This window comes from Salvelinus sp. IW2-2015, linkage group LG32 (assembly GCF_002910315.2).
Source record: "Salvelinus sp. IW2-2015 linkage group LG32, ASM291031v2, whole genome shotgun sequence".
Classification (NCBI taxonomy): domain Eukaryota; kingdom Metazoa; phylum Chordata; class Actinopteri; order Salmoniformes; family Salmonidae; genus Salvelinus; species Salvelinus sp. IW2-2015.
The window spans coordinates 22,469,440-22,496,496 of record NC_036871.1 but is presented as its reverse complement, the minus strand read 5'-3'; the positions used below and the strand labels follow the sequence as shown (position 1 = coordinate 22,496,496).

At 42.3% G+C, this 27,057-nt stretch overlaps 1 protein-coding gene across 1 annotated transcript in view; it reads right to left on the bottom strand.

Moving 5' to 3' along the window:
• Positions 1–27,057, bottom strand: part of si:ch211-207d6.2 (sickle tail protein homolog) — an 85,396-nt gene that overhangs the window by 11,232 nt on the left and 47,107 nt on the right. Inside the window, exons 7-15 of the mRNA XM_070436563.1 lie at positions 26,133–26,260; positions 25,811–25,980; positions 25,000–25,184; positions 12,084–12,220; positions 11,698–11,845; positions 11,084–11,606; positions 10,435–10,717; positions 6,269–6,321; positions 5,788–5,993 (exon numbers count right to left, since the gene is read on the bottom strand). Coding sequence (XP_070292664.1) covers positions 5,788–5,993; positions 6,269–6,321; positions 10,435–10,717; positions 11,084–11,606; positions 11,698–11,845; positions 12,084–12,220; positions 25,000–25,184; positions 25,811–25,980; positions 26,133–26,260 — 1,833 coding nt within the window. The remainder of the gene's footprint in view (positions 1–5,787; positions 5,994–6,268; positions 6,322–10,434; positions 10,718–11,083; positions 11,607–11,697; positions 11,846–12,083; positions 12,221–24,999; positions 25,185–25,810; positions 25,981–26,132; positions 26,261–27,057) is intronic.

Here is a 27,057-nt window from a genome sequence, read left to right as displayed (position 1 = left end):
TCTGTGCCAGTAATGTAGGGCTGGATTGTGTTGGGCAGAAGAAAAGTCAACAAAACAAGAACCTGACATGGGATTTGGTACCTTCTAGAATGTCCTATTAGACCATGTTTAAGGAGGGTAAGAATGGCATCATCAACTCCTCTTGGTCTGATAGGCAAACTGAAATGGGTCGAGGAGCTTCTGGGTGACACTGAGAATATGACTTTTCACACATTTTCTCAAGAGCATTTCATTACTAAGGATGTCAAAGCAGAAGGGCGATAGTCATTCAGCCAAGAGGGATTCGAACTTTAGAACATTGTGTAATAATTATAGATTTTTCCACATACTGGAACGTTGTTGCTGGTTGAGTGAGGATTGGAAAATGTCTGTGTAAAAACACCAGCCAGTGTTCAGCCACAGTGTTTTTTACACACATGCCCACTTATTTTGTCTGGGCCTGGGCTTTTGTATGCGTTCCTCCCTGAACACTTTAGAAACATTCAGAGACTGTGAACAACAACTCCTCAAACATTATGTAATGATGCTTCCATTTGTTTTAACCTCCGACACGAAGTTGTCTGATTCAAATCTTGAGAAGAAAACATTCAGTCCATTAGGCCCCTGTTCTTGGCCCTCATATCCCCCAGGGTCAGCATGTTTTTCCCTGCTATATGGGGGGCGCTAGCTGGATTTAATCCCTGCCAGCCACCCTTGCATTCTGGAGAGAGCGTCCTCTCCACCCTTTGCTTGTATGCCTCCTTGTCCACAGTAAATCTGTCTTTTTTATCTCACCGTTGTACTATCTCTTAAAGCCTGTTATCACACCCCAGCATACTGCTTCTTCCTATCAGTTAGTGATTTTGATGTTTTTGATAACCCAAGCTTTGTTTTAGGAAAGATTTTACAGGTCTTAGTAGGCAAACATGGACTCAACACAGAAGTTACATAGTCGTGAAATAACCTCTGTGAGTTCATCCAGATCAGGAGCTGCTGTCCTCAAGAATACCTCCACATTGTACAGTCAAAACACCCCTGGAGACAAGTGATACTGTTGTCATTCCAGATCTGGACAGTTTTAACTGTGGGTTTCTCCCTCTCCAGGAGGCGAAAGTAAGTTGGCCTGAGAGTAGACACATTGTGGTCTGATGTCCCAGAGGAGGTCTAGTGGTGCAGAGAACGCCTTTGGTATTGTCTCCATAGCACAAATCAAGAGTCCTATTTTCCTAGTGTGACATTTCACATACTGATGGTATGTGCGCAAAACTTTGCGCAAGGTACAGTTGTTAAAATCCCCTAAAATAAATTTGGGTGCGTCGGGGGAGATGGATTCCAGTTTCTGTGACAGATTATAAATAATCTCTGATGCCTTTGTTATATTAGCTTTTGGTTGAATGTACACAACGGTAACAAAACAATTGGGGGAACTCACGGGGCAGATAGTAAGGTCGCAGTGACACAGAAAGCAGTTCAATGTCGGGGGTACAGAGTCGCTCTCTTACCAGGATCGATTTACACCACATGGTCCTGACAAGCAGGCAGACGCCCCCGCCGTGAAGTTTCCCTGTGACTGTCAGATCGCGGTCCGCTCTGACCAGGGTGAAGCCGGCCGGCTCCATTCTTCTGTCCGGGACTCTGTCATCCAGCCAAGTCTCAGTAAATGCCAGCAAACAGGCCTCCCGGTATTCGTGTTGGAAGCGCAGATTCTTGCTGACAACTCATCCGCTTTCCCCTCAGTGACTGGGCATTAATCAGCAAGGTGGTGGGTAAGGGAAGTTTGTTCTTCATTTTTTTAAGTCGTTGTCTGATTCCCCCGTTTTCCACGTTGCATTTGGGTTTGTAATCACTCGCAGACAATCAGGTATTAGATGGGCCATTGGATATCCATCGCGTTCGTATTTGAGTTGCATGTAGTAAAAACTCCCTGCTGTTTGGATTCCGCTGCAGCAGCGTCTCATGCTACACTAGAGTGAAAGCACCGCCAGCATTCAAAGTGACAAACACTCAGCCAGGAAGCATAGGAACTGAGAAGTGGTCTGTGGTCAACACTTGCAGAAACACCTTTATTGGGGTGTCTTGCTAATTGCCTTTATAATTCCACCTGTTTGTCTATTCCATTTGCACAACAGCATGTGAAATTTATTGTCAATCAGTGTTGCTTCCTAAGTGGACAGTTTGATTTCACAGAAGTGTATTGATTGGAGTTACATTGTGTTGTTTAAGTGTTCCCTTTATTTTTTTGAGCAGTGTATATCTGCCATTAGTATGAAATTACTTTGGAGGAGACAAACAGGGTGCCTTTTCTGATAGGGATGGCTACCCCGCTGGCCTTAGCACCAAAGTCGGAGTGAAATATTTGGTCTACCCATTTTCTCTTTAGTTTATCATGGTCGCTGGACCGGAGATGGGTCTCTTGGAAAGAAACCATGTCCGGACTTAAGATACACTTGGCTACGCTTGACCACCTGGTGAATTCCTTTCACGTTCCAGCTGATAAAGCAAGTGGAGCCTAGAGTATGTGAATTAGGCATAATCATAGTAATCAGAAATGAATGTTAGTACAATCACATGGCCAGTGTGCTGAAAGGTCAGAGTAATAAAATATAAAGAAAATTTAAAAAAACTGCTAAAAACAGTAAAATACCCTGAAGAAAACCTTGGACCCCTGTGCTGGCCTTCCCCCGGTTGGAAGGCTGCATCTACCTCTCCTAGACTAGAGCAACATGCTACCGTGTTAAACAACCTCAGTAAAGCTCTATCCAGGGCAAACATAATCAAGTTTACACCTAGGGAAGGGGATTCTGGAGGGAACCTGTCACACCCTGATCTGGTTCACCTGTCCTTGTGATTGTCTCCACCCCCTCCAGGTGTTGCTTATTATGCCCGGTGTATATATCCCTGTGTTTCCTGTCTCTCTGTGCCAGTTCGTCTTGTTTGCCAAGTCAACCAGCGGTTTTCCTTGCTCCTATTTTTTCCCAGTCTCTGTTTGTTTCTAGTCCTCCTGGTTTCGATCCTTGCCTGTCCTGACTCCGAACCCTCCTGCCTGACCACCAGCCTGCTTATCCCCTTGTACTGTTTCGGACTCGGATCTGATTTCTGACCCCTGCCTGGCCTGACCTCGAGACTGCCTATCGTCTGGTACTGTTTGTACTCTGACCCGGTTTATGAACTCTCGCCTGTCCCCGACCTGCCTTTGACCACTCCCTTTGTTATAATAAATATCGGAGCGATACCATCTGGCTCCTGTTTCTGCATTTGGGTCTCGCCTTGTGCCCTGATAGAACCACCTCAGCCATCCAAGGTATCTTATGCTATATGCATATTTGAGGGTTAGGAAAACAATATATAAAAAGGAGGTATAGGTATATGCCCCCCCCAGACCAACCCCATCCACTTGGGATGACTTAAAACACATATACAGTTGTAGTCGGAAGTTTACATACACTTAGGTTGGAGTCATTAAAACTTGTTTTTCAACCACTCCACAAATTTCTTGTAAACAAACTATAGTTTTGGCAAGTCRGTTAGGACATCTACTTTGTGCATGACAGGTAATTTTTCCAACAATTGTTTACAGACAGATTATTTCACCACAATTACAGTAGGTCAGAAGTTTACATACACTAAATTGATTGTGCCTTTAAAACAGCTTGGAAAATTCCAGAAAATTATGTCATGGTTTTAGAAGCTTCTGATAGGCTAATTGACATCATTTGAGTCAATTGGAGGTGTACCTGTGGATGTATTTCAATGCCTACCTTCAAATCCAGTCCCTCTTTGCTTGACATCATGGGAAAATCAAAAGAAATCAGGCAAGACCTCAGAAAGAAAATTGTAGACCTCCAAAAGTCTGGTTCATCATTGGGAGCGATTTCCAAACACCTGAAGGTACCGAGTTGATCTGTACAAACAATAGTACGCAGGTATAAACACCATGGGACCACGAAGCCGTCATACCACTCAGGAAGGAGACGCGTTCTGTCTCCTAGCGATGAACGTACTTTGGTGCGAAAAGTGTAATTCAATCCCAGAACAACAGCAAAGGACCTTGTGAAGATGCTGAAGGAAACAGGTACAAAAGTATCTATATCCACAGTAAAACGAGTCATATATCGACATAACCTGAAAGGCCGCTCAGAAAGGAAGAAGCCACTGCTCCAAAACCGCCATAAAAAAGCCAGACCACGGTTTGCAACTGCAAATGGGGACAAATATCATACTTTTTGGAGAAATGTCCTCTGGTCTGATGAAACAAAATTAGAACTGTTTGGCCATTATGACCATCGTTAGGTTTGGAGGAAAAAGGGGGAGGATTGCAAGCCGAAGAACACCATCCCAACCGTGAACCACGGGGGTGGCAGCATCATGTTGTGGGGGTGCTTTGCTGCAGGAGGGACTGGTGCACTTCACAAAATAGATGGCATCATGAGGCAGGAAAATTATGTGGATATATTGAAGCAACATCTCAAGACATTAGTGAGGAAGTTAAAGCTTGGTCGCAAATGGGTCTTCCAAATGGACAATGAGCATACCAAGCATACTTCCAAAGTTGTGGCAAAATGGCTTAAGGACAACAAAGTCGAGGTATTGGAGTGGCCATCACAAAGCCCTGACCTCAATCCAATAGAAAATTTGTGGACAGAACTGAAAAAGTGTGTGCGAACAAGGTGGCCTACAAACCTGACTCCGTTACACCAGCTCTGTCAGGAGGATTGTGCCAAAATTCACCTAACTTATTGTGGGAAGCTTGTGGAAGGCTACCCAAAATGTTTGACCCAAGTTAAACTGTTTAAAGGCAATGCTACCAAATACTAATTGAGTGTATGTAAACTTCTGACCCACTGGGAATGTGATGAAAGAAATAAAAGCTGAAATAAACCATTCTTGCTACTATTATTCTGACATTTCACATTCTAAATATATAGTGGTGATCCTAACTGACCTAAGACAGGGAATTTTTACTAGGATTAAATGTAAAGAATTGTGAAAAACTGAGTTTAAATGTATTTGACTAAGGTGTATGTAMATTTCCGACTTCAACTGTGTGTGTGTGTAATATATATACACACAACAAAAACATTTAATTAAGTAAGTAAATAGGAAAACAAACCCAGTAAAATTCAACATTTGCATAAATGTAACCCTCTGTTGAACATCCTAACAAGCCAGAACACTGAAAATGGACTGGCATTGTAATTAATACCCGTCGCTCGGCTATACAACCTGCCATAAACCCGTGCCATCCGCCCACAAGCACCAGAGCGGACCAACCAGTTACATAGTAAAGAATAATACACATGGTCCTTTGGGAGTATAAACGTATATGTATTAAACATGCTCACAGTATGTTAGTAGGGTATCCTATTAAGGCATGGAAAGAGAGCTCAGTGGCTAGCCTTAGGCAGCGACTAGGCTAATTATTACCGCGTCACCTAGCACTGTGCCTATACAGCCGCAGCTAGTTGGTAAAAGCCAATTGTGCCATGTACTGTAAATAAAATACTATTCAAACTATATTGTCCTTGTGAGAACATGTCACCCTATACATACCATCATTGTTCATAGCGTTAAATTACTGGATGAATAATTGTCATTTTTTTGGCAGCAGGGTGGAGGTACGTTTCTAATCAAGATATGAATTCACTAGTTGGTCCTTGGTTGAGTTAGCACGGCTAGTGCAGGGTCACAGTATCAGCCCACAATGGCTAGTTAGTATTATGCCGCCTGTCCTCCTGTGGATGTAGGTGCGCGACAATGTATTCTTTGGGAGTAGTTATCTTCAGTACAGCTGGGTAAAGAATGCCGAACTTGGTGTCCAGACAGCGGTGTAGGAGCCCCCTCACCTCGTTGAAGGCTGACCTCTTCTTCATGACTGCCACCGTGTAGTCCGGGTAAATGCAAATATTCCGGCCGTCGTGGGTGATGGGAGCCTCTCGCGCTGCCTTACGGAAGACATCCTCCTTCTCCTGAATGTAGTGGAATTTAACTAACTTTTCGGTGCGGACTGTATGCTTCTGTGCGGGTGGGGGCGTAATCGAGGCCTAGAATTTCCTGTAGCAGTTTAGCTATGGACAGGGTAGGTTGCATTCCGCTTACGGTCTCGAGTCCCTCTCTCACACCGAAAATTCGACTGTTCCCCCGGCGCTGTCTGTTCTGGAGGTCCTCAACCTTGGAAGTTAGTTTGACGACATCTGATGATAGCCGGGTGACTTGCTCTTTGTGTCACCACTTTGTCGGAGTAAATATTTGCACCATCTTCCAGGCTATTCAGACGGGTGTCATGTCTCACCAAGTCTTCATTAACGGAGTCGATCTTTATGTTGACCTCGGTGGTGAGAATAGCTATTTGTGTGGAAAGGTCAATGGATAATGACTCCAACTTAGCCAGCACAGTCTGTTCAGATTTAATGATAGCCACCCATTACGATGTCTAGGTCGGGGGGGGATCAGAGTCCGTGTCAGGTGATCCCGAGGTTTCAGCAGAGGCCTGCTCMTTTGTGGCCCGCGGCCATTGTTGTCTCAACATTTTACGATAAAAATGCCAACATTTTCAGAAAAAAAGCCAGATTAGTAAATTGGGTTTGATTCCAAATTAAATGTTACAACATTAACACGGTGGGGGAGGTGTTGGTCAAATATTAATAGTAAATTGTTCGCCCTGAATCGGAGCACCGAGAAAACGCGACTTCACATGTTGCTGCTCACCAGCGCCCCCTTTTCTACATTTTCTTTTGTTAAAGTCTTACTCTAAAATTGATTTTTTCTTTCTTTTTCTCCTCAATCTTTTTCTTGTGCTCCACAAAACCACTCAAATATCACATTTACATAAGTATTCAGACCCTTTACTAAGTACTTTGTTGTAGGACCTTTGGCAGTGATTACAGCCTTGAGTATGATGCTACAAGCTTGGCACACCTGTATTTGGGGAGTTTCTCCCATTCTTCTCTGCAGATCCTCTCAAGCTCTGTCAGGTTGGATGGGGAGCGTCGCTGCAAGGCTATTTTCAGGTCTCTCCAGAGATGTTCGATCGGGTTCAAGTCCGTGCTCTGGCTGGGCCATTCAAGTACATTCAGAGACTTGTCCCGAAGCCACCCCTTCTCATGGTCTGAGAGTCCTTTAGGTGCCTTTTAGCAAACTCCAAGTGGGCTGTCATGTGCCTTTTACTGAGGAGTGGCTTCAGTCTGGCCACTCTACCATAAAGGCCTGATTTGTGGAGTGCTGCTGTGATGGTTGTCCTACTGGAAGGTTTTCACATCTCCACAGAGGAATTCTGGATCTCTGTCCGAATGACCATCAGCTTTTTGGTCACCTCCCTGACCAAGGCCCTTTTCCCCACGATTGCTCAGTTTGGCCAGCTCTAGGAAGAGTCTTGGTGGTTCCACACTTCTTCCATTTAAGAATGATGGAGGGCACTGTGTTCTTGAGGACCTTCAATGCTACAGAAAGTTTTGGGCTACCCTTCCCCAGATCTGTGCCTGACCTTGTGTGTGTGTGTGTGTGTGTGTGTGTGTGTGTGTGTGTGTGTGTGTGTGTGTGTGTGTGTGTGTGTGTGTGTGTGTGTGTGTGTGCGCACGCGTCTCCAAATCATGTCCAATCAATTGAATTTACCACAAATGGACTCCAATCAAGTTGTAGAAACATCTCAAAGATGATCAATGGAAACAGGATGCACCTGAGCTCAATTTTGAGTCTCAAAGCAAAAGGTCTGAATACTTACGTAAATAAGGTATGTTTTTTATTATTTATACATTTGCAAAAATGTCTAAAAACCTGTTTTCGTGTTGTCATTTTGGGGTATTAAAAAACAAAAAAAATTTTTTTTAGAATAAGGCAGTAAGTTAACAAAATGTGGAAAAAGTCAAGGGATCTGAAAACTTTCTGAATGCATTGTATGTGGTTGAATCATCAGCATACAGGGACACAAAGGGTTTGTTTAGTGCCAGGTCATTGGTAAAAATATAAAAGAATAGATGGCCTAGAGAGCTGCCCTGCGGTACACCACACCCTACAAGTTTCACATTAGAAAGGCTTCCATTAAAGAAAGCCCTCTGAGTTCAATTAGATTGCCATATCGTGGATTCAGAGCTATCTAAGGTTGAAAATGCATAAAACATACAGTACCAGTCAAAAGTTTGGACAAACCTACTCATTCCAGGGTTTTTCTTTATTTTTACTCTATTGTAGAATACTAGTGAAGACATCAAAACTATTAAATAAAACACATGGTATCATGTAGTAACCAATAAAAAGTTAAACAAATCAAAATATGTTTTATATTTGAGATTCTTCAAAGTAGCCACCCTTTGCTTTGTGTAGGTGTGTCCAAACTTTTGACTTCTACTGTAAGTTAACAGGTTATGGTCAATAATATCAAAGGCTCCACTGAAATCTAACAGTACAGCTCCCACAATCTTATTATATATATTTTTTCAACCAATCATGAGTCATTTGTGTCAATGCAGTACATGTTGAGTGCCCTTCTCTATAAGAACGCTGAAAGTCTGTTGTCAATTTGTTCACAGAGAAATAGCATTGTATTTGGTCAAGACAATGTATTTTGTCAAGGCAAAACAGTTTTCTAAGATCTGGCAACAAGCTAATGGGTCTGGTAAAAGATAATAATAAAATAAAACAGCTGTTGTTTCTGATGAAGCATTTAAGATATGTAATAGTCAATGGAGGTTATCCGAGGATAAAGGTTTTGAGTCTTGAGATGGGACAACAACATTTTGGAAAACATTTTAATATCTGTGTTTATCAAAGATAGTGAGAACACTGGGTGGCATTCTTAATTTTTTTAAATAAAAGCAAAATTAGTGCTGTATACACATCTCTCCCAAATGAACCTTTGTGAACGGCTGTATAAATAATTTTGAGCAATGGTGGACCTAATTGATTCCAAAGAAATGTATAGACCTCAGGGGCAATACCATCCCATCCAGGTGATTTGCCTTTATTTATGCTATCCAATGCTGTTTTGAGTTTATTGAGAGAGATTTAGGCTCCCAGCGAGGTGGCTTCCTCTGTTGAGAGAAGAGGAGTTCTTTATTCTTTTAGAAAGGACATAGTCTGGCTTGGTGTGGATTCACAATCAGAGGTGTACAGTTCTTTATGGAAGGGGGATAAGCTTTGATTAGTAGCCTAGTGGTTAGAGCGTTGGACTAGGAAACGAAAGGTTGCAAGATCGAATCCCCGAGCTGACAAGGTAAAAATCTGTTGTTCTGCCCGTGAACAAGTCGGGCAGTCATTAAAAATAAGAATTTGTTATTAACTGACTTGCCTAGTTAAATAAAGGTAAAATACATTWAAAAAAAAAATGTATTTAGGATTCAGATACAATAGTTGCTATATCAGCTAATTGATCATTACTGCTTGTTGGCCAGTAAACAACTGGGGCGATTACCATGGAAGTTATGGTTGAGTCTAACTCGAAAGACGGCAAATTATGCTCTCTGTCTTATCAATAAATTAAGTTATGTATTGACTTTGGAAAGAGTAACAGCTACCTAGTCTGAAAAAAGTGTTTATTGAGAACGCTCTAACGCAGTTAACAGCATTTCCAATTCTGATATCTTCTTTAATTGTGATTTATTCAACCCAGATGCAAATGCAGTTGCATTATTTWAAAAAAAAAWAAAAAAACTTGTGGCATCCCATAGAATCTGGGGGTATTCGCCTGAATTTTTATTGATCATTATGAATCAATTTAGTTCAATTTCAAATTGATCACAGAATGTAGGATTTTGTAGTAATAAAACGTTGAAACGCCATTTTGTAGGAGAATCTGAAATGTGTAATTGGCAGTAGTAGGCGTGGTGATCGGGCAAGCTCGATTTTCTATTTTCTTAATTTTAGAAAATAGAGGTGTAGATAAATAATATACAATTGATTCAGGATAATGTTTTATGCCTGTTTGAGTAGAACATTTACTAATTTGCTTTTGGATTATGTGCTTGCCAGGCATCACTGAGATTGTAATCAGAGAGTATATGCTGGAGAGCCTTGGTTGCATGTGGATTGTAGTTAGTCTTATTAGATTTGTCCCGCATGTCCAAAATGGCATTCATGTCTTTCCCAATAACCAGATGGAATTCAGTTAATTCTAACAATATGCTGCTCAGAGAATCAAATAAAGTAGGATAATATGAATTTGGAGCATACACATTAATAAAGGCAATTTTCTTTCCATTATGGATACATTTAAGGAAAGTGATTCTGCCTTATTGGTCTTTGCCTTTCACCAAGATGGTTATTTCCACATTTCTTATGTATCATTATGATTATTTACACCTTCAGTTTTGTTTGGGGATGATGAAAAATCTGCCAGTTTGTACAATGGTTCTGCATTCTGCGTCCTTCCAGAGTTTCTTACAAAAATACCAAAAATTACAGCAAACTGGTAACTTTGATGCTTCCAACAATTGAATTGATCTATTAACTTCCATAGTTTSTTACCTGGAAGAGATGCCTTAGTAGGTTGAGGGGCATCTACTTCGTCTGGCAGTGGAGTGTTGAGGGGAAGCTCTGGGTCTGGGAGAGATGGCTGGTCTGGAGCTAGGGGTGGAGGGGAGGACTGAGCCTCCCTTCTCCCTGTCTCGGTCACCTCCAGGTCAGGTATGGCCTTCATCAGGCTGGCCTGGGCCTCCTGGAGAATCTGCTCAAACTCACTCCCAGAAAAGGTGGCTGCTGAGTTCTGTGGTGACCTCCCCTCCTCCAGGTCCTGCTCTCTCTCTGCCGTCTGTGGGGTGGAGGAGAATGGCCCAGACATCTCAATGCATACCGATCAGAAATGTAGATGCACTTTGCCAGTTCTCTAACATAAACCAATCTCAGTAGAGGGCTCTGTTTAATCATCTTGAGTGATAGTGTGGTATATATTACATTACACAGTAAGTAACAGTCATCTCAGTTTTAAAGACTTTCTTCATCTCAACCCAGCTACCTTGAGCAAGTTTCCCRGACCCAGATTAAGTCCAGTCTTAGACTAAAAATAACCTCAATTGAATATTTTTTTTCTCGGTTTAGGCTTAAACAGGAAACTGACCCCATGTGTTTTTACAGACGATAAAATAATTACTAGGATTATCAGACTGACTATGACTACCTCAACGTCCATGACGATGTGTTTGATGCTGCCCCTGTTGGTGTGGATCTCCTCTGAGCCAGGTGGTTGTGAGGTGGTCTCAGTGCTGCTGGCCGTGGGTGCCGGTCCATCGCCACACCAAGGGACTACTCTCTTCTGCAGGGCCGGGCTGTTCTCCCGGCTGCGGGGACTGACCTTGGCCACGGTGGGGGAGTCTCGACCGTGGGTGGAGGTCAGTGGGGGGCTGGGGTGGTGTGGCAGAGCCGCTGAGTGCTGACAAGGCTGCATGTTGACGGGAGAGCTCTTCACACGGTGGACAATGTCAGGTGAGGTGGGGGCTGTGTCTGGCCTGCCTGCAGGGTTCTTGACCTGTGGCTGGGGTGRTCTGACAGAGGGCCTAGGCTGAGGTTTGGGGGATTCCATGGTGGGGAGATTCTTCCGGAGGGGTTCAGACTGGGCAGTGGCAGGCTCTACACCCCCCTCTGCTGTGGCTGCTTTGGCTGCTCCAGGCTCGGGATTGTGAGGATGATTCTCTGTGACACATCTGAAGGGAACACAGCACGACTTTATTTGACTACTCAGATCATCAATCATCCTCTTACATGTCCTGGATGATATATAGGGTCAGCATGTACCTTCTGAGACCGCTGAGAGCCTCTGTCAGGGCTTTGACCCTCTTAAGCATGCTGTCCATCTTATGAGGCTCCTCCTTCAGGAAGCGCACCGCCTCCACCTCCACACGCAGCACCGTCCGCATCTTCCCATGCAGGCTTGGGAACTCACCTGACAGAGGGGAGGGAGGGACCATAAATCCTAAAGTTGTCACACATCGAAGAGGCGTCAGCTATCCACAGTGTCCTTTCTTACCCTTCACATATCTTAAAACATTACAGAACTGACTGGTTGTATATGATTAATGCTGCTATGGAGTATCTCCTGCTATTGGTAACTTAATCACTTGAACATCTACCTGTGGTCAATGATGTGCTAACCTCTAGCAGCAGCCCCAGACAGTGCTCACCTTTAAGTCCAGCCAAGGCCTCTCCCACCCTCCTGAGGTTGACAGCTCCCTCCTCCACGTCCCTGAGGGTGACTGACAGCTGACYTTTGCCGGAGGACGAGTCTCTCCTCAGACGGTCCACATACTCCTCCAGCTCCCTGAGAGACACAGGTTCCACATCTGGTCATAACATTACAGTAAAACCAATGTTCATGTTTGGCATGACAAGGAAAGACATTGGTGATTGGCCTACATTATGATGGTGCTCACTGCTCAACTAATAAATGGTTCAGTTTTTGCATCTTCTCCCAGGCGCTGTAGTTTTTGCATGGTGATTTCTCCTAATGTAATAACGAGCAATAAACATCAGATGGCAGCGAAGTAAACGAAGTTCATGCAAGTGTGTGCAAAGCTGTCATCAAGGCAAAGGGTGGCTTCTTTGAAGAATCTCAAATATAAAATATATTTTGATTTGTTTAACACTTTTGGTTACTACATGATTCCATATGTGTTATTTCATAGTTTTGATGTCTTCACTACTTTTCTATAATGTAGAAAATAGTCTAAATAAATAAAAACCCTTGAATGAGTAGGTGTGTCCAAACTTTTGACTGGCACTGTATATACACATATTGGGGGACACGCTGTATATTGTAAAATTCGACTGCACGACAGACCACACATCATTTAATATCCAACTTTTTACCTAAATTATTCATACATGTTAGTATTAAACTGTTATCTACTTTCTCAAAACACAAGATTAATCTGAAAAACAAATAATGAGACATTATTTGGTTCCAACACTGAGGAAGATGTTGGTGAAGAACCATTTTTAAGAGTCTACAGGAGGGTGTACCAGACTTCATAAAAAATGATTACTACCTTACTATTCTGCACAGGCTGACACAGACCAATTAGACTATTTCAAACACTTCAAGCTACAAGGAGTCAAACGCCACCTACTGGGCCAAAACAATCTGAGGTGTGCACAGATTATTTGGACAATAATACTTTGTGGAGTTGTTTTCATTAGCGGGAAGAAGTTTAGCTAATGTCTTATTGTGGGGCCCTAGGTAAACAAAAGTGTCACAATGCATAAATCTGGGCATTTGAAGCTAAGCAGAGCTCTTCATGCCTTCTGCTAAACCTGGCGTGATATCACAAAGACGATTTGTCCTGTCCTAGGGGGAATGAAAGTAGATGGAGCCCGAAACAAACTTTTCAATGGGGACAGATGGATTGCAATCTCTAGAGAACAGTTTCAGATGCAATGTGCGTATGAATTAGTAGTCGAAACGCGTTGCAGTTGTGCGTCCTGATATTCAGGATGTTTTGCTCCTAAATGTGTTCTTTTGTATACATTTTCTGGAAATGGTTCACTAAAGTCTATTGCACCGTACTTGCCGCCTACTTGTTTTTTTTCTCTCCAATCAAAAAAAAATAAATAAATAGGAAAATAGCATCCACACGGGGATGTATTTTTCAATTTTAGGCTTTTCAAATATATTCCATTCTCTTTTTTATATTATGGTTATATTCCCACTAATATTCCTTTGTGTAATTAAACTTTGACGTGTATTTTTCTGTCTTTATAATACTAAATATTTCACTTGTAAAGAGCATTTCCCACGCTTAATGCAAATTAAATTGGAGCTTGCTTTTGTGCGCAAATCATTTGACTGCTACAGTTTGAGATTAATTATTCTCTTTTATTTATGAAAAGAAGCTGATACTGGCCTTCATTACTTACGATTTATTTCTGATATTTTAGCTTAATTAAAATGGCAATATGTAATTTTTTGGGTGACCCGACCAAATTTAGATAGTGTAGCATAGAGAATCATTGTACCATCTTATTTTGCCACAAACTGAAATTAGGTGAACTATTAGAGTTTTAGCAACCAGGAAATGGCAGAGCGATTTCTGCATAGTGAAAGCTAAAATGTATATTATGGTGTTTCTATTCCAAGAAAAACTAAAATACATGAAATGTTATTTTAGCCTATGTATTKCCTACCTAAAACATCCATTAATACATTTAAAGTCATCTAAAATAGAAAAAATACATACAGYTGAATTCGGAAGTTTACATACACCTTAGCCAAATACATTTAAACTTGAAGCTAGGGGGCAGAATTTTTATGTTGGAAAAATAACATTCCCAATGTAAGCTGCCTATTTCTCAGGTCCAGATACTAGAATATGCATATAATTGACAGAGTAGGATAGAAAACACTGTAAAGTTTCCAAAACTGTCAAAATATTGTCTGTGARTATAACAGAACTGATTTTGCAGGAGAAAACCTGAGGAAATCCAACCCGGAAGTGAGTCTTATTTTTGAAAAATCACTGTTCCATTGCCTGCCTTTCGTCCATTTAAAGGGATATMAACCAAATTCCTTTTCCAATGGCTTCCTCAGGGTGTAAACAGTCTTTAGACATAGTTTCAAGCTTTTATTCTGAAAAATGAGCGAGATTTATCAAAACGCGTCAGTAGATAGACGGAAGTCCTTACATTAGTTAATGCGCTCGACACTGGTTGCTCGACATTTTCTTTCTCTCCAGTATTGAATAGTTTACAGTCCGGTTGAAATATTATCGATTATTGATGTTAAAAACAACCTGAGGATTGATTATTAAAAACATTTGACACGTTTCTACGAACTTTACGGATACTATTTGGAATTTGTGTCAAGCCTTGATGACCTGCCTAAGGCTGTGGAATACTGAACATAACGAGCCAAACAAATGGAGGTTTTTTGATATAAAATAATCTTTATCGAACAAAAGGAACATTTATTGTGTAACTGGGAGTCTCGTGAGTGCAAACATCTGAAGATCATCAAAGGTAAGCGATTCATTTTATTGCTTTTCTGGCTTTCGTGACCAATATACATTGCTGCTAGGTGTTCTTAATGTTTTGTCTAGTGATCGATAAACTCACACAAACGCTTGGATTGCTTTCGCTGTAAAGCATATTTTCAAAATCTGACACGACAGGTGGATTAACAACAAGCTAAGCTGTGTTTTGCTATATTGCACTTGTGATTTCATGAATATAAATATTTTTAGCAATTCTTTTTGAATTTGGCGCTCTGCAATTTCAGCGTCTGTTTACGAAAATGATCCGCTAAAGGGATCCGTGCATCAAGAAGTTTTAACTTGGGTCAAACGTTTCAGGTAGCCTCCACAAGCTTCCCACAATAAGTTGGGTGAATTTTGGCCCATTCCTCTGACAGAGCTGGTGTAACTGAGTCAGGTTTGTAGGCCTCCTTCCTCGCACACACTTTTTCAATTCTGCCCACAATTTGTGCGAGAGAATGTTATAAAATAGAAACAAAAAAATGAATTTTGCTTTTCTTGAGAAATAAATTATAAGTCAGACCACTAAGAATTCCAAGTAATTTCTTTTGTTAAAACACTACATTTCTAAAGACCACCATCGATTATAATTTAAATATTTTTGTCAAATTACGTTGACTTTGTTTTCCTTAAGCCATTTTGCCACAACTTTGGAAGTTTGCTTGGGGTCATTGTCAATTTGGAAGACCCATTTGCGACCAAGCGTTAACTTCCTGACTGATGTCTTGAGATGTTGCTTCATATATCCACATCATTTTTCTTCCTCATGAAGCCATCTATTTTGTGAAGTGCACCAGTCCCTCCTGCAGCAAAGCACCCCCACAACATGATGCTGCACCCCGTGCTTCACGGTTGGGATGATGTTCCTCGGCTTGCAAGCCTCCCCTTTTTCCTCCAAACATAACGATGTCATTATTGCCGAACAGTTCTACTTTTGTTTCATCAGACCAGAGGACATTTCTCCAAAAAGTATGATTTTGTCCCCATGTGCAGTTGCAACCGTGGTCTGGCTTTTTTTGGCGGTTTTGGAGCAGTGGCTTCTTCCTTGCTGAGGCGCCTTTCAGGTTATGTCAATATAGGACTTGTTTTACTGTGGATATACAGTGGGGCAAAAAAGTATTTAGTCAGCCACCAATTGTGCAAGTTCTCCACTTAAAAAGATGAGAGAGGCCTGTAATTTTCATCATAGGTACACTTCAACTATGAAAGACAAAATGAGAAGAAAAAAAACCTCAGAAAATCACATTGTGATGGATTTGTATGAATTTATTTGCAAATTGTGGTGGAAAATAAGTATTTGGTCACCTACAAACAAGCAAGATTTCTGGCTCTCACAGACCTGTAACTTCTTCTTTAAGAGGTCCTCTGTCCTCCACTTGTACCTGTATTAATGGCACCTGTTTGAACTTGTTAAAAGACACCTGTCCACAACCTCAAACAGTCACACTCCAAACTCCACTATGCGCAAGACCAAAGGCTGTCAAAGGACACCAGAAAACAAAATTGTAGACCTGCACCAGGCTGGGAAGACTGAATCTGCAATAGGTAAGCAGCTTGGTTTGAAGAAATCAACTGTGGAAGCAATTATAGGAAATGGAAGACATACAAGACCACTGATAATCTCCCTCGATCTGGGGCTCCAGCAAGACTCACCCCGTAGGGTCAAAATGATCACAAGAACGGTGAGCAAAAATCCCAGAACCACACGGGGGGACCTAGTGAATGACCTGCAGAGAGCTGGGACCAAAGTAACAAAGCCTACCATCAGTAACACACAATGCCGCCAGGGACTCAAATCCTGCAGTGCCAGACGTGTCCCCCTGCTTAAGCCAGTACATGTCCAGGCCGTCTGAAGTTTGCTAGAGAGCATTTGGATGATCCAGAAGAAGATTGGAGAATGTCATATGGTCAGATGAAACCAAAAATATACTTTTTGGTAAAAACTCAACTCGTCGTGTTTGGAGGACAAAGAATGCTGAGTTGCATCCAAAGAACACCATACCTACTGTGAAGCATGGGGGTGGAAACATCATGCTTTGGGGCTGTTTTTCTGCAAAGGGACCAGGACGACTGATCCGTGTACAGGAAAGAATGAATGGGGCCATGTATCGTGAGATTTTGAGTGAAAACCTCCTTCCATCAGCAAGGGCATTGAAGATGAAACGTGGCTGGATCTTTCAGCATGACAATGAACCCAAACACACCGCCCGGGCAAGGAAGGAGTGGCTCCGTAAGAAGCATTTCAAGGTCCTGGAGTGGCCTAGCCAGTCTCCAGATCTCAACCCCATAAGAAAATCTTTGGAGGGAGTTGAAAGTCCGTGTTGCCAGCAACAGCCCAAAACGTCACTGCTCTAGAGGAGATCTGCATGGAGGAATGGGCCAAAATACCAGCAACAGTATGTGAAAACCTTGTGAAGACTTACAGAAAACTTTTGACTCTGCTTCATTGCCAACAATGGGTATATAACAAAGTATTGAGATAAACTTTTGTTATTGACCAAATACTTTATTTCCACCATAATTTGCAAATAAATTCATTAAAAATCCTACAATGTGATTTTCAGGATTTCTTTTTCTCATTTTGTCTGTCATAGTTGAAGTGATGATGAAAATTACAGGCCTCTCTCATCTTTTTAAGTGGGAGAACTTGCACAATTGGTGGCTGACTAAATACTTTTTTGCCCCACTGTAGATACTTTTGTACCCGTTTCCTCCAGCATCTTCACAAGGTCCTTAGCTGTTGTTCTGGAATTTATTTGCACTTTTCGCACCAAAGTACGTTCATCTCTAGAAGACAGAACGCGTCTCCTTCCCAAGCGGTATGACAGCTGCGTGGTCCCACGGTGTTTATACTTGTATACTATTGTTTGTACAGATGAACGTGGTACCTTCAGGTATTTGGAAATTGCTCTTGGCTGGTTTCTTTTGATTTTTCCATGATGTCAAGCAAAGAGGCACTGAGTTTGAAGGTAGGCCTTGAAATACATCCACCAGGTACACCTCCAATTGACTCAAATGATGTCAATTAGCCTATCAGAAGCTTCTAAAGCCATGACATCATTTTCTGGAATCTTCCAAGCTGTTTAAAAGGCACAGTCAACTTAGTGTATGTACACTTCTGACCCACTGGAATTGTGATACAGTGAATTATAAGTGAAATAATCGGTCTAAACAATTGTTGGAAAAATTACTATGCACAAAGTAGATGCCCTAACCGACTTGCAAAAACTATAGTGTGTTAACAAGAAATTTGTGGAGTAGTTGAAAAACTAGTTTTAATGACTCCAACCTAAGTGTATGTAAACTTCCGACTTCAACTGTATACCAATGTTAAAAAGTAGAAACCATATACTGAACAAAAATATAAACGCAACACAAAGTGTTTGTCCAATGTTTCATGAGCTGAAATAAAAGATTCCAGAAATTATCCATAAGCACAAAAACGCGTATTTCTCTCAAATTCTGTGCACAAATTTGTTTACATCCCTGTTAGTGAGCATTTCTCTTTTGCCAATATTATCCATCCACCTGACAGGTGTGGCATATCAAGAAGCTGATTAAACAGCATGATCATTACACAGGTGCACCTTATACTGGGGGACAATAAAAGGCCACTCTAAAATGTGCAGTTTTGGTACAGAACACAATGCCACAAATGTCTGAAGTTTTGAGGGAACGTGCAATTGGCATGCTGACTGCCGGAATGTACACCAGAGCTGTTGCAAGAGAACCCAATGTTAATTTCTCTACCAGAAGCCACCTCTTGTCATTTTAAATAATTTGGCACTATGTCCAACCGGCATCACAACCGCAGACCACGTGTATGGCGTCGTGTGGGCGAGAGGTTTACTGATGCCAACGGAGTGAACARAGTGCCCCATGGTGACGGTGGGGTTATAGTATGGGCAGGCATAAGCTACGGACAATGAACATGAGAAGATCCTGAGGCCCATTGTCGTGCCATTCATCCGCCGCCATCACCTAATGTTTCAGCATGATAATGCATGGCCCAATATCGCAAGGTTCTCTACACAATTCTTGGAAGCTGAAAATGTTCCAGTTCTTCCATGGCCTCCTTACTCACCAGACATGTCACCCATTGAGCAGTTCCCTCCAATATCCAGCAACTTCGCACAGCCATTGAAGAGCCATTGTGTGGGACAACATTCTACAGGCCACATTCAACAGCCGGATCAACTCTAAGTGAAGAAGATGTGTCGGGCTGCATAGACAAATGGTGGCCACACCAGATACTGACTGGTTTTTGGATGTACACCCCTACATTTTTTTTAAGGTATCTGTGACTGTAGAAAAGGCCCATGGAGTTGGTGGAAGAATCCTTTAATTCATGGCCAGTTGCTCAGCTGGGCCAGGGGYGCTTTAATTAGGTCAGGTGGAAATGTCCGACAGATCTCAACTCATTAAAAGTAGGAAATTGCCATCGCCCGACTTCGCTGCTTTCTCTTCCTTAACTCRGTCTAATCCAGACGTTCTGCGCGTCCATGAATCCACGTAAATCCACCAAATCTTACCTTTTCATCTGAACTATCTGTTGTGATCGGGAGAGCGGGCCATCAGTTATTGTTTATACACTGCTCCAAAAAATAAAGGGAACACTAAAATAACACATCCTAGATCTGAATGAATGAAATATTCTTATTAAATACTTTTTTCTTTACATAGTTGAATGTGCTGACAACAAAATCACACAAAAATTATCAATGGAAATCAAATTTATCAACCCATGGAGGTCTGGATTTGGAGTCACACTCAAAATTAAAGTGGAAAACCACACTACAGGCTGATCCAACTTTGATGTAATGTCCTTAAAACAAGTCAAAATGAGGCTCAGTAGTGTGTGTGGCCTCCACGTGCCTGTATGACCTCCCTACAACGCCTGGGCATGCTCCTGATGAGGTGGCGGATGGTCTCCTGAGGCATCTCCTCCCAGACCTGGACTAAAGCATCCGCCAACTCCTGGACAGTCTGTGGTGCAACGTGGCATTGGTGGATGGAGCGAGACATGATGTCCCAGATGTGCTCAATTGGATTCAGGTCTGGGGAACGGGCGGGCCAGTCCATAGCATCAATGCCTTCCTCTTGCAGGAACTGCTGACACACTCCAGCCCCATGAGGTCTAGCATTAGGAGGAACCCAGGGCCAACCGCACCAGCATATGGTCTCACAAGGGGTCTGAGGATCTCATCTTAGTACCTAATGGCAGTCAGGCTACCTCTGGCGAGCACATGGAGGGCTGTGCGGCCCCCCAAAGAAATGCCACCCCACACCATGACTGACCCACCGCCAAACCGGTCATTCTGGAGGATGTTGCAGGCAGCAGAACGTTCTCCACGGCGTCTCCAGACTCTGTCACGTCTGTCACATGTGCTCAGTGTGAACCTGCTTTCATTTGTGAAGAGCACAGGGCGCCAGTGGCGAATTTGCCAATCTTGGTGTTCTCTGGCAAATGCCAAACGTCCTGCACGGTGTTGGGCTGTAAGCACAACCCCCACCTGTGGACGTCGGGCCCTCATACCACCCTCATGGAGTCTGTTTCTGACCGTTTGAGCAGACACATGCACATTTGTGGCCTGCTGGAGGTCATTTTGCAGGGCTCTGGCAGTGCTCCTCCTGCTCCTCCTTGCACAAAGGCGGAGGTAGCGGTCCTGCTCCTGGGTTGTTGCCCTCCTACGGCCTCCTCCACGTCTCCTGATGTACTGGCCTGTCTCCTGGTAGCGCCTCCATGCTCTGGACACTACGCTGACAGACACAGCAAACCTTCTTGCCACAGCTCGCATTGATGTGCCATCCTGGATGAGCTGCACTACCTGAGCCACTTGTGTGGGTTGTAGACTCCGTCTCATGCTACCACTAGAGTGAAAGCACCGCCAGCATTCAAAAGTGACCAAAACATCAGCCAGGAAGCATAGGAACTGAGAAGTGGTCTGTGGTCACCACCTGCAGAACCACTCCTTTATTGGGGGTGTCTTGCTAATTGCCTATAATTTCCACCTGTTGTCTATTCCATTTGCACAACAGCATGTGAAATTTATTGTCAATCAGTGTTGTTTCCTAAGTGGACAGTTTGATTTCACAGAAGTGTGATTGACTTGGAGTTACATTGTGTTGTTTAAGTGTTCCCTTTATTTTTTTGAGCAGTGTAGTTATTACCACGGGGGGCGGCTTGGAGCGCACGCTTCAAACCTATTGTGTGATGTAAATGGTCAATGATCACAGCCCTACAGATCATCACAGGCCAATTATACCATYGATATGGTTAATATGTAATGAAATGACATGTACATATGAAGACAAACTTGAAAGGGTGAAATATGAAACGTCATTGTTTGCTGACCTGATCAATTCTGATATCAAACTAATGGGGATTATAGATTGAATAACCGACCACTGATTGAATTATTTGTATTATTCTTCTCATGATTATGATGAATAGTTACAAGCCTAAATGACTCAAGGATGATTCCTATTGACTTCTTATTAAACTGAATTGCTGAAATTACCTAATTATGTTAATGCATGCCATGATTTGATCTTTGTGATTATCAATTTGATTGGATACATGTTATAACATGTTATTCTGTTTCCTTTGTTATGCAGGACAGACGACCCAGTAAATATACCACTTTATGGTTAAAGTGATTCCTGCCTCAGTCTCATCCATTCCTCGGTCACTTGACCTGTGACCACCTGTTCACCTTCACAGTCAGTCATCCTACCTGTCCAGCTATCCACACAGATTCCACTAATCTTTCAGTGACAAACATGCATATCGGTATTCCCAGTCATGTGAAATCTATAGATTAGGGCCTAATGAGTTTATTTAAATTCATTGATTTCCTTATATGAACTGTAACTCAGCAAAATCTTTGAAATTGTTGCATGTTGTTTTTATATTTTTGTTCAGTATAGATATTGGCTACTGTGGGTGGGGTAGGCTAAATAATTACAACCTGATAGGCCTAATTAAACAAAAAAATGCTAGGCAGAACATGCCCAGAGCTTGTGGCTAAGCAGTACCAAAGTGAATTTGGAGCAGGAGAGAAGGCCAACAACATTTTTATTTTTAAATCTGCTTGAATTACTTTCTCGCCCTTTCTCGCCCACTCGCCCACTCGCCCACTTATATACTCTGGCATTAAAAGCAGCCCTGCTTTAGGCTATCAAAGAGCTGTCAATGAATAATCATATAAATGGATGGAATCAGTGAACTAATGGCTGCAGCAACCATTACACAGTCTGACAAGCTGCATAACAAAAATTATGCCTAATTAGACAAAATAACAATTAAGTTGTTCAAACGACTTAATACCTTGTTTAAACTACTTAGTATCTCATCTGAACGACTAAGTCTTTCAAACAAAATAATTCTAAGAGTCTACATTTTATTTTATTTATTTGCCATGGGCTTCAGAGCTTCCGTAGTTATAGACAAAACATAAGCTTCCCATTAACCTTCTACCCAATTCTAAGCAAGCACTGATGTTATGTCAGGAGGGATTTCAAACTTAGACACACTGTTGCTGACAGATAAGAAACCTGTTTGACGTGCTCAGTCAGAAGCTGTTTGTTGACAACAGTCTGACGAGCAGTCTCTGTCAGCTGCTGCTATCAAAGTACTCCACATAAAATAACACTCAAAACAGGTGTTTGATGGCCAGATGCAGAACAATGACAATGACCAATCTAAAAGTATTAGTCAATTAATTTCCTTATTAAATGGTTACGACGAATATAAAGGGACCAAAGGTTGGACTCTTTGAAGTGACTATGTTTAATCCAAAGTCACAAAGAAAGTACATGCATGTCTGGACCTAGAAAGGCCTCAATATCCATAAAAACTATAGTTGGGTTGCCTGACAACGTCATAAATTTGGAGAGGAAATATAGTTTACATGTTGATAACGATCCTTTGATTCTAAGCCAACCCTGTCTGTTTTGCCCCAAGGGTTGCGCACACATCGGTTTTGTTGCTAAACAACCCAACCGGGGGCGGCCTAGTGGTTAGAACGTTGGGCCAATAACCAAAAGGTTGCTAGATCGATACCCTGAGCTGGTAAATAAAAAAAATAAAAAAAACGGTTGTTCTGCCCCTGAACAAGGCAGTTAAGCCACTGTTCCTAGGCTGTCATTATAAATATGAATTTGTTCTTAACTGACTTGCCTAGTTAAATAAAGATTAAATAAAAAATAAAAAAACGTCTACACTAAATGACCAAAAGTATTTGGACAACTGCTTGTTGAACGTCATTGCAAAATAATAGGCATTAATATGAAGTTGGTCCCCCTTTTGCTGCTATAACAGCCTCCACTCTTCTGGGAAGGCTTTCCACCAAATGTTGGAACATTGCTGCTGGCAACTTGCTTCCATTCAGCCACAAGAGCATTAGGGAGGTTGGGCAATTAGGCCTGGTTCGCAGTCGTCGTTCCAATTCATCTCAAACATGTTCGAGGGGGTTGAGGTCAAGGCTCTGTGCAGGCCAGTCAAGTTCTTCCACACCGATCTCGACAAACCATTTCTGTATGGACCTCGCTTTGTGCACGGGGGCATTGTCATGCTGAAACAGGAAAGGGCCTTCCCCAAACTGTTGCCACAAAGTTGGAAGCACATAATAGTCTAGAATGTCATTGTATGCTGTAGCTTTAAGTTTTCCCTTCACTGGAACTAAGTGGCCTAGCAAGAACCATGAAAAACAGCGACAGACCATTATTCCTCCTACACCAAACTTTACAGTTGGCACTATGCATTGGGGCATGTCCTTCAGACTGCCAGATGGTGAAGCGTGATTCATCACTCCAGAGAAAGCGTTTCCACTGCTCCAGAGTTGAATGGCAGCAAGCTTTACACCACTATAGCCGGCGCTTGGCATTGCGCATGGTGACCTTAGGCTTGTGTGCGTGCGGCTGCTCGGCCATGGAAACCCATTTCATTAAATTCCAGACGAACAGTTCTTGTGCTGACGTTGCTTCCAGAGGCAGTTTGGAACTCGGTAGTGAGTATTGCAACACTTGGCGGTTCTGTGAGCTTGTGTGGCCTACCACTTCACGGCTGAGCCGTTGTTGCTCCCAGACATTTCCACTTCACAATATCAGCACTTAGAGCAGGGCATAAATTTGACGAACTGACTTGTTGGAAAAGTGACATCCCACGACGGTGCCAAGTTGAAAGTCTGAGCTCTTCAGTAAGGCCATTCTACTGCCAATGTTTGTCTATGGAGATTGCATGGCTGTGTGCTCAACTGTATACCTGTCAGCAACGGGTGTGGCTGACATAGCCGAATCCACTAATTTGAAGGTGTGTCCACATACTTTTGAATATATAGTGTATGTTAAGCGTGAAAAAGTGTGAGAAATAGCTGTTTCCCAATATCCGTTTTCCCACCCAAATGGTGCTCTCAAGATTACATAACAGCTACATACAGTAACACAGGTGTTTAACACATACAGTACTGTCTAACCCCCCCAGTCCCCAAGATGAATTTGGCCCAGTGATATGACATTAGTAAAGTAAGACATTGGCTTTGACTCCATTACTAATCTCTCCCATCACCGTCAGTACCACAGTCCCCCCAGATCACACATTTAACAACCTCATTAGCACTCATTTAAACATTGTGCAACATTACTAACCATTTTTGGTTGAATACCAATGACTCATTCCATAGCTGAGTTAGTGTACGTACCACATAGATAGACTGTGCTCTGATTCACTGGAATCTGTTCTGATTACATAATCAGAGTAGATTAACTAATCCCACTTTAGCTGCAACTATTTATTTCACATTGTGAGCATGATCTTCTGTTGCAATGTTAGCTTCAGCAGTTTAGCCAGATAAAAAAAACGAATAGGGCATCTGGAGCAATTACGTATTACTATCGTCTGATCACTGTTTATTGTAGGAAGTAGATGATTTCTCTTTTTGTTGCCATAGGATATAATCTGTACTCTTGTTATTAACAATAGCTGTGTAAAAGTAAGGTGGGCTCAACAAAGTCAATGCCTTCAATAAATTACATATCCTGTCAGTCAGTGTGTGGGGTTCCAAACCCTTACCTGAGCTGGGCCAGCACTCTCTCCTCCATGGCCTGGTACTTGTGTCTCTCCTCGTCCACCGTGGTCCTCTGTCTCTGGCCAGGCTCGGTCTCCTGCTGTTGTCTCTGTAGGGTCTCAGACATCACCTCAGCTAGCTCCTCCTCTGCTCTCTTTAGCATCCGCTTCACACTGTCCTGGTTCTGCATCTAGTAATGGACCATACACAGTGGCATTACAACACTCACCCAATGAATGAGATGCACTATACGTGATGGAGGAATATAACGGAGTACAAAATATGAACACACACCATATCAAGGTATACTGTATATATTGGATCTAGATATATGCAGATTCTCTCAGATACCACTATTGTGAATATTGTACATCTGTCTTTTACGTTTGTGTTTTCACTTATGGTTCTTGGATGACAAGAGGTATCACTTAAAGCTGCAATAGGAAACTTTTTGGGCGACCCAAACAAATTCACATAGAAATGTGTGTTATATATAGAAGTGTCATTCTCATTGAAAGCAAGTCCAAGAAGCGGCTTCCCGTTCTTAAGTTTCGTTTTTGCATCTTTGACTTTCGGTTTTGTACACCAGCTTCAAACAGCTGAAAATACTATATATTTGGTTATGGAAAATATATTTCACAGTGGTTTAGATGGTACAATGATTCTCTACACTATACTTGCTTGTTTTGTGACAAACTGAAATTAGGCGAACTATTAGAATTTTTGCAACCAGGAAAGGGCGGAGCGATTTCTGCATAGTGCATCTTTAAACAATTCTGATAATGGATGAATGTAATGTGCAGGTGACTTAAGTACCTGTAGCTGTCGGAGTTGGTGAAGCTGCTGTCGGAGGTCAGTGACGTTCCTCCTGACCGTGGTCAGTGTGACCTGCAGGGTGGAGTCAGGGGAAGGGGCCTGAGGGTCTAGAGCATTGAAGCCATCTGCAAGGAGGGCAGGGGTTCTGGATGCAGGAACTGGTGACACTCCTACACATCAGATCAGTGAGACAACTATGAGTTACTGTAATGCGAAATTAAAATAGGGCAGATTCAAAATAACTTTAATTATCCATGCATGAAACCACAAAAACAAATCCTGATTTGACTTTGTAACACTAATAGTTGTGTAATAACAGCACCTGCACTGTTGTTGACATGGAAAGGAGAAGCAGTCCTCCTATCGATCTCAGCTGGCCCAATAGCAAGTGCATGCTGAACAAGGCCAGCCAGACTGGCAATCTGTTGTTCCATGGCCTTCATTCGCTCACTGCAAAACGCAATACATGTTCAGCCAAAAACAATACTGTGCAATGTACAGGTAACTGCCAAAATAAAGTAAACACCAACATAAAGTGTCTTAATAGGGCGTTGGCCACCACGAGCCAGAACAGCTTGGCATGAGCCAGAACAGCTTGGCACAGATTCTACAAGTGTCAAGAAATCTATTGGGGGGATGCAACTCCATTCTTTCACAAGAAATTCACAAGAAATGTTGTTGATGGTTGTGGAAAACGCTGTCTCAGGTGYCGCTCCCGAATCTCTCATATGGTTTACATCGTTTTCATGCTCATCAAACCATTCAGTGACCACTCCTGTGCTGTGGATGGGGGCATTGTCATTCTATGGGGGCATAGCCATGGTAACCAAAATAATGGCCTGCCCAGGATTTTCTATACATAACCCTAAGCATGATGGAATGTTAATTGCTTAATTGGGGCGGCAGCGTAGCCTAGTGGTTAGAGCGTTGGACTAGTAACCGAAAGGTTGCGAGATCGAATCCCCGAGCTGACAAGGTACAAATCTGTCGTTCTGCCCCTGAACAGGCAGTTAACCCACTGTTCCTAGGCCATCATTGAAAATAAGAATTTGTTCTTAACTGACTTGCCTAGTAAAATAAAGGTAAAAAAAAAAATAATAATAATTAACTCAGGAACCACACCTGTGTGGAAGCACCTGCTTTCAATATACTTTGTATCCCTCATTTACTCAAGATATTCCATTATTTTGGCAGTTACCTATAATACATAATAATAATAACAACAACGCATTGTATTTCTAACGTGC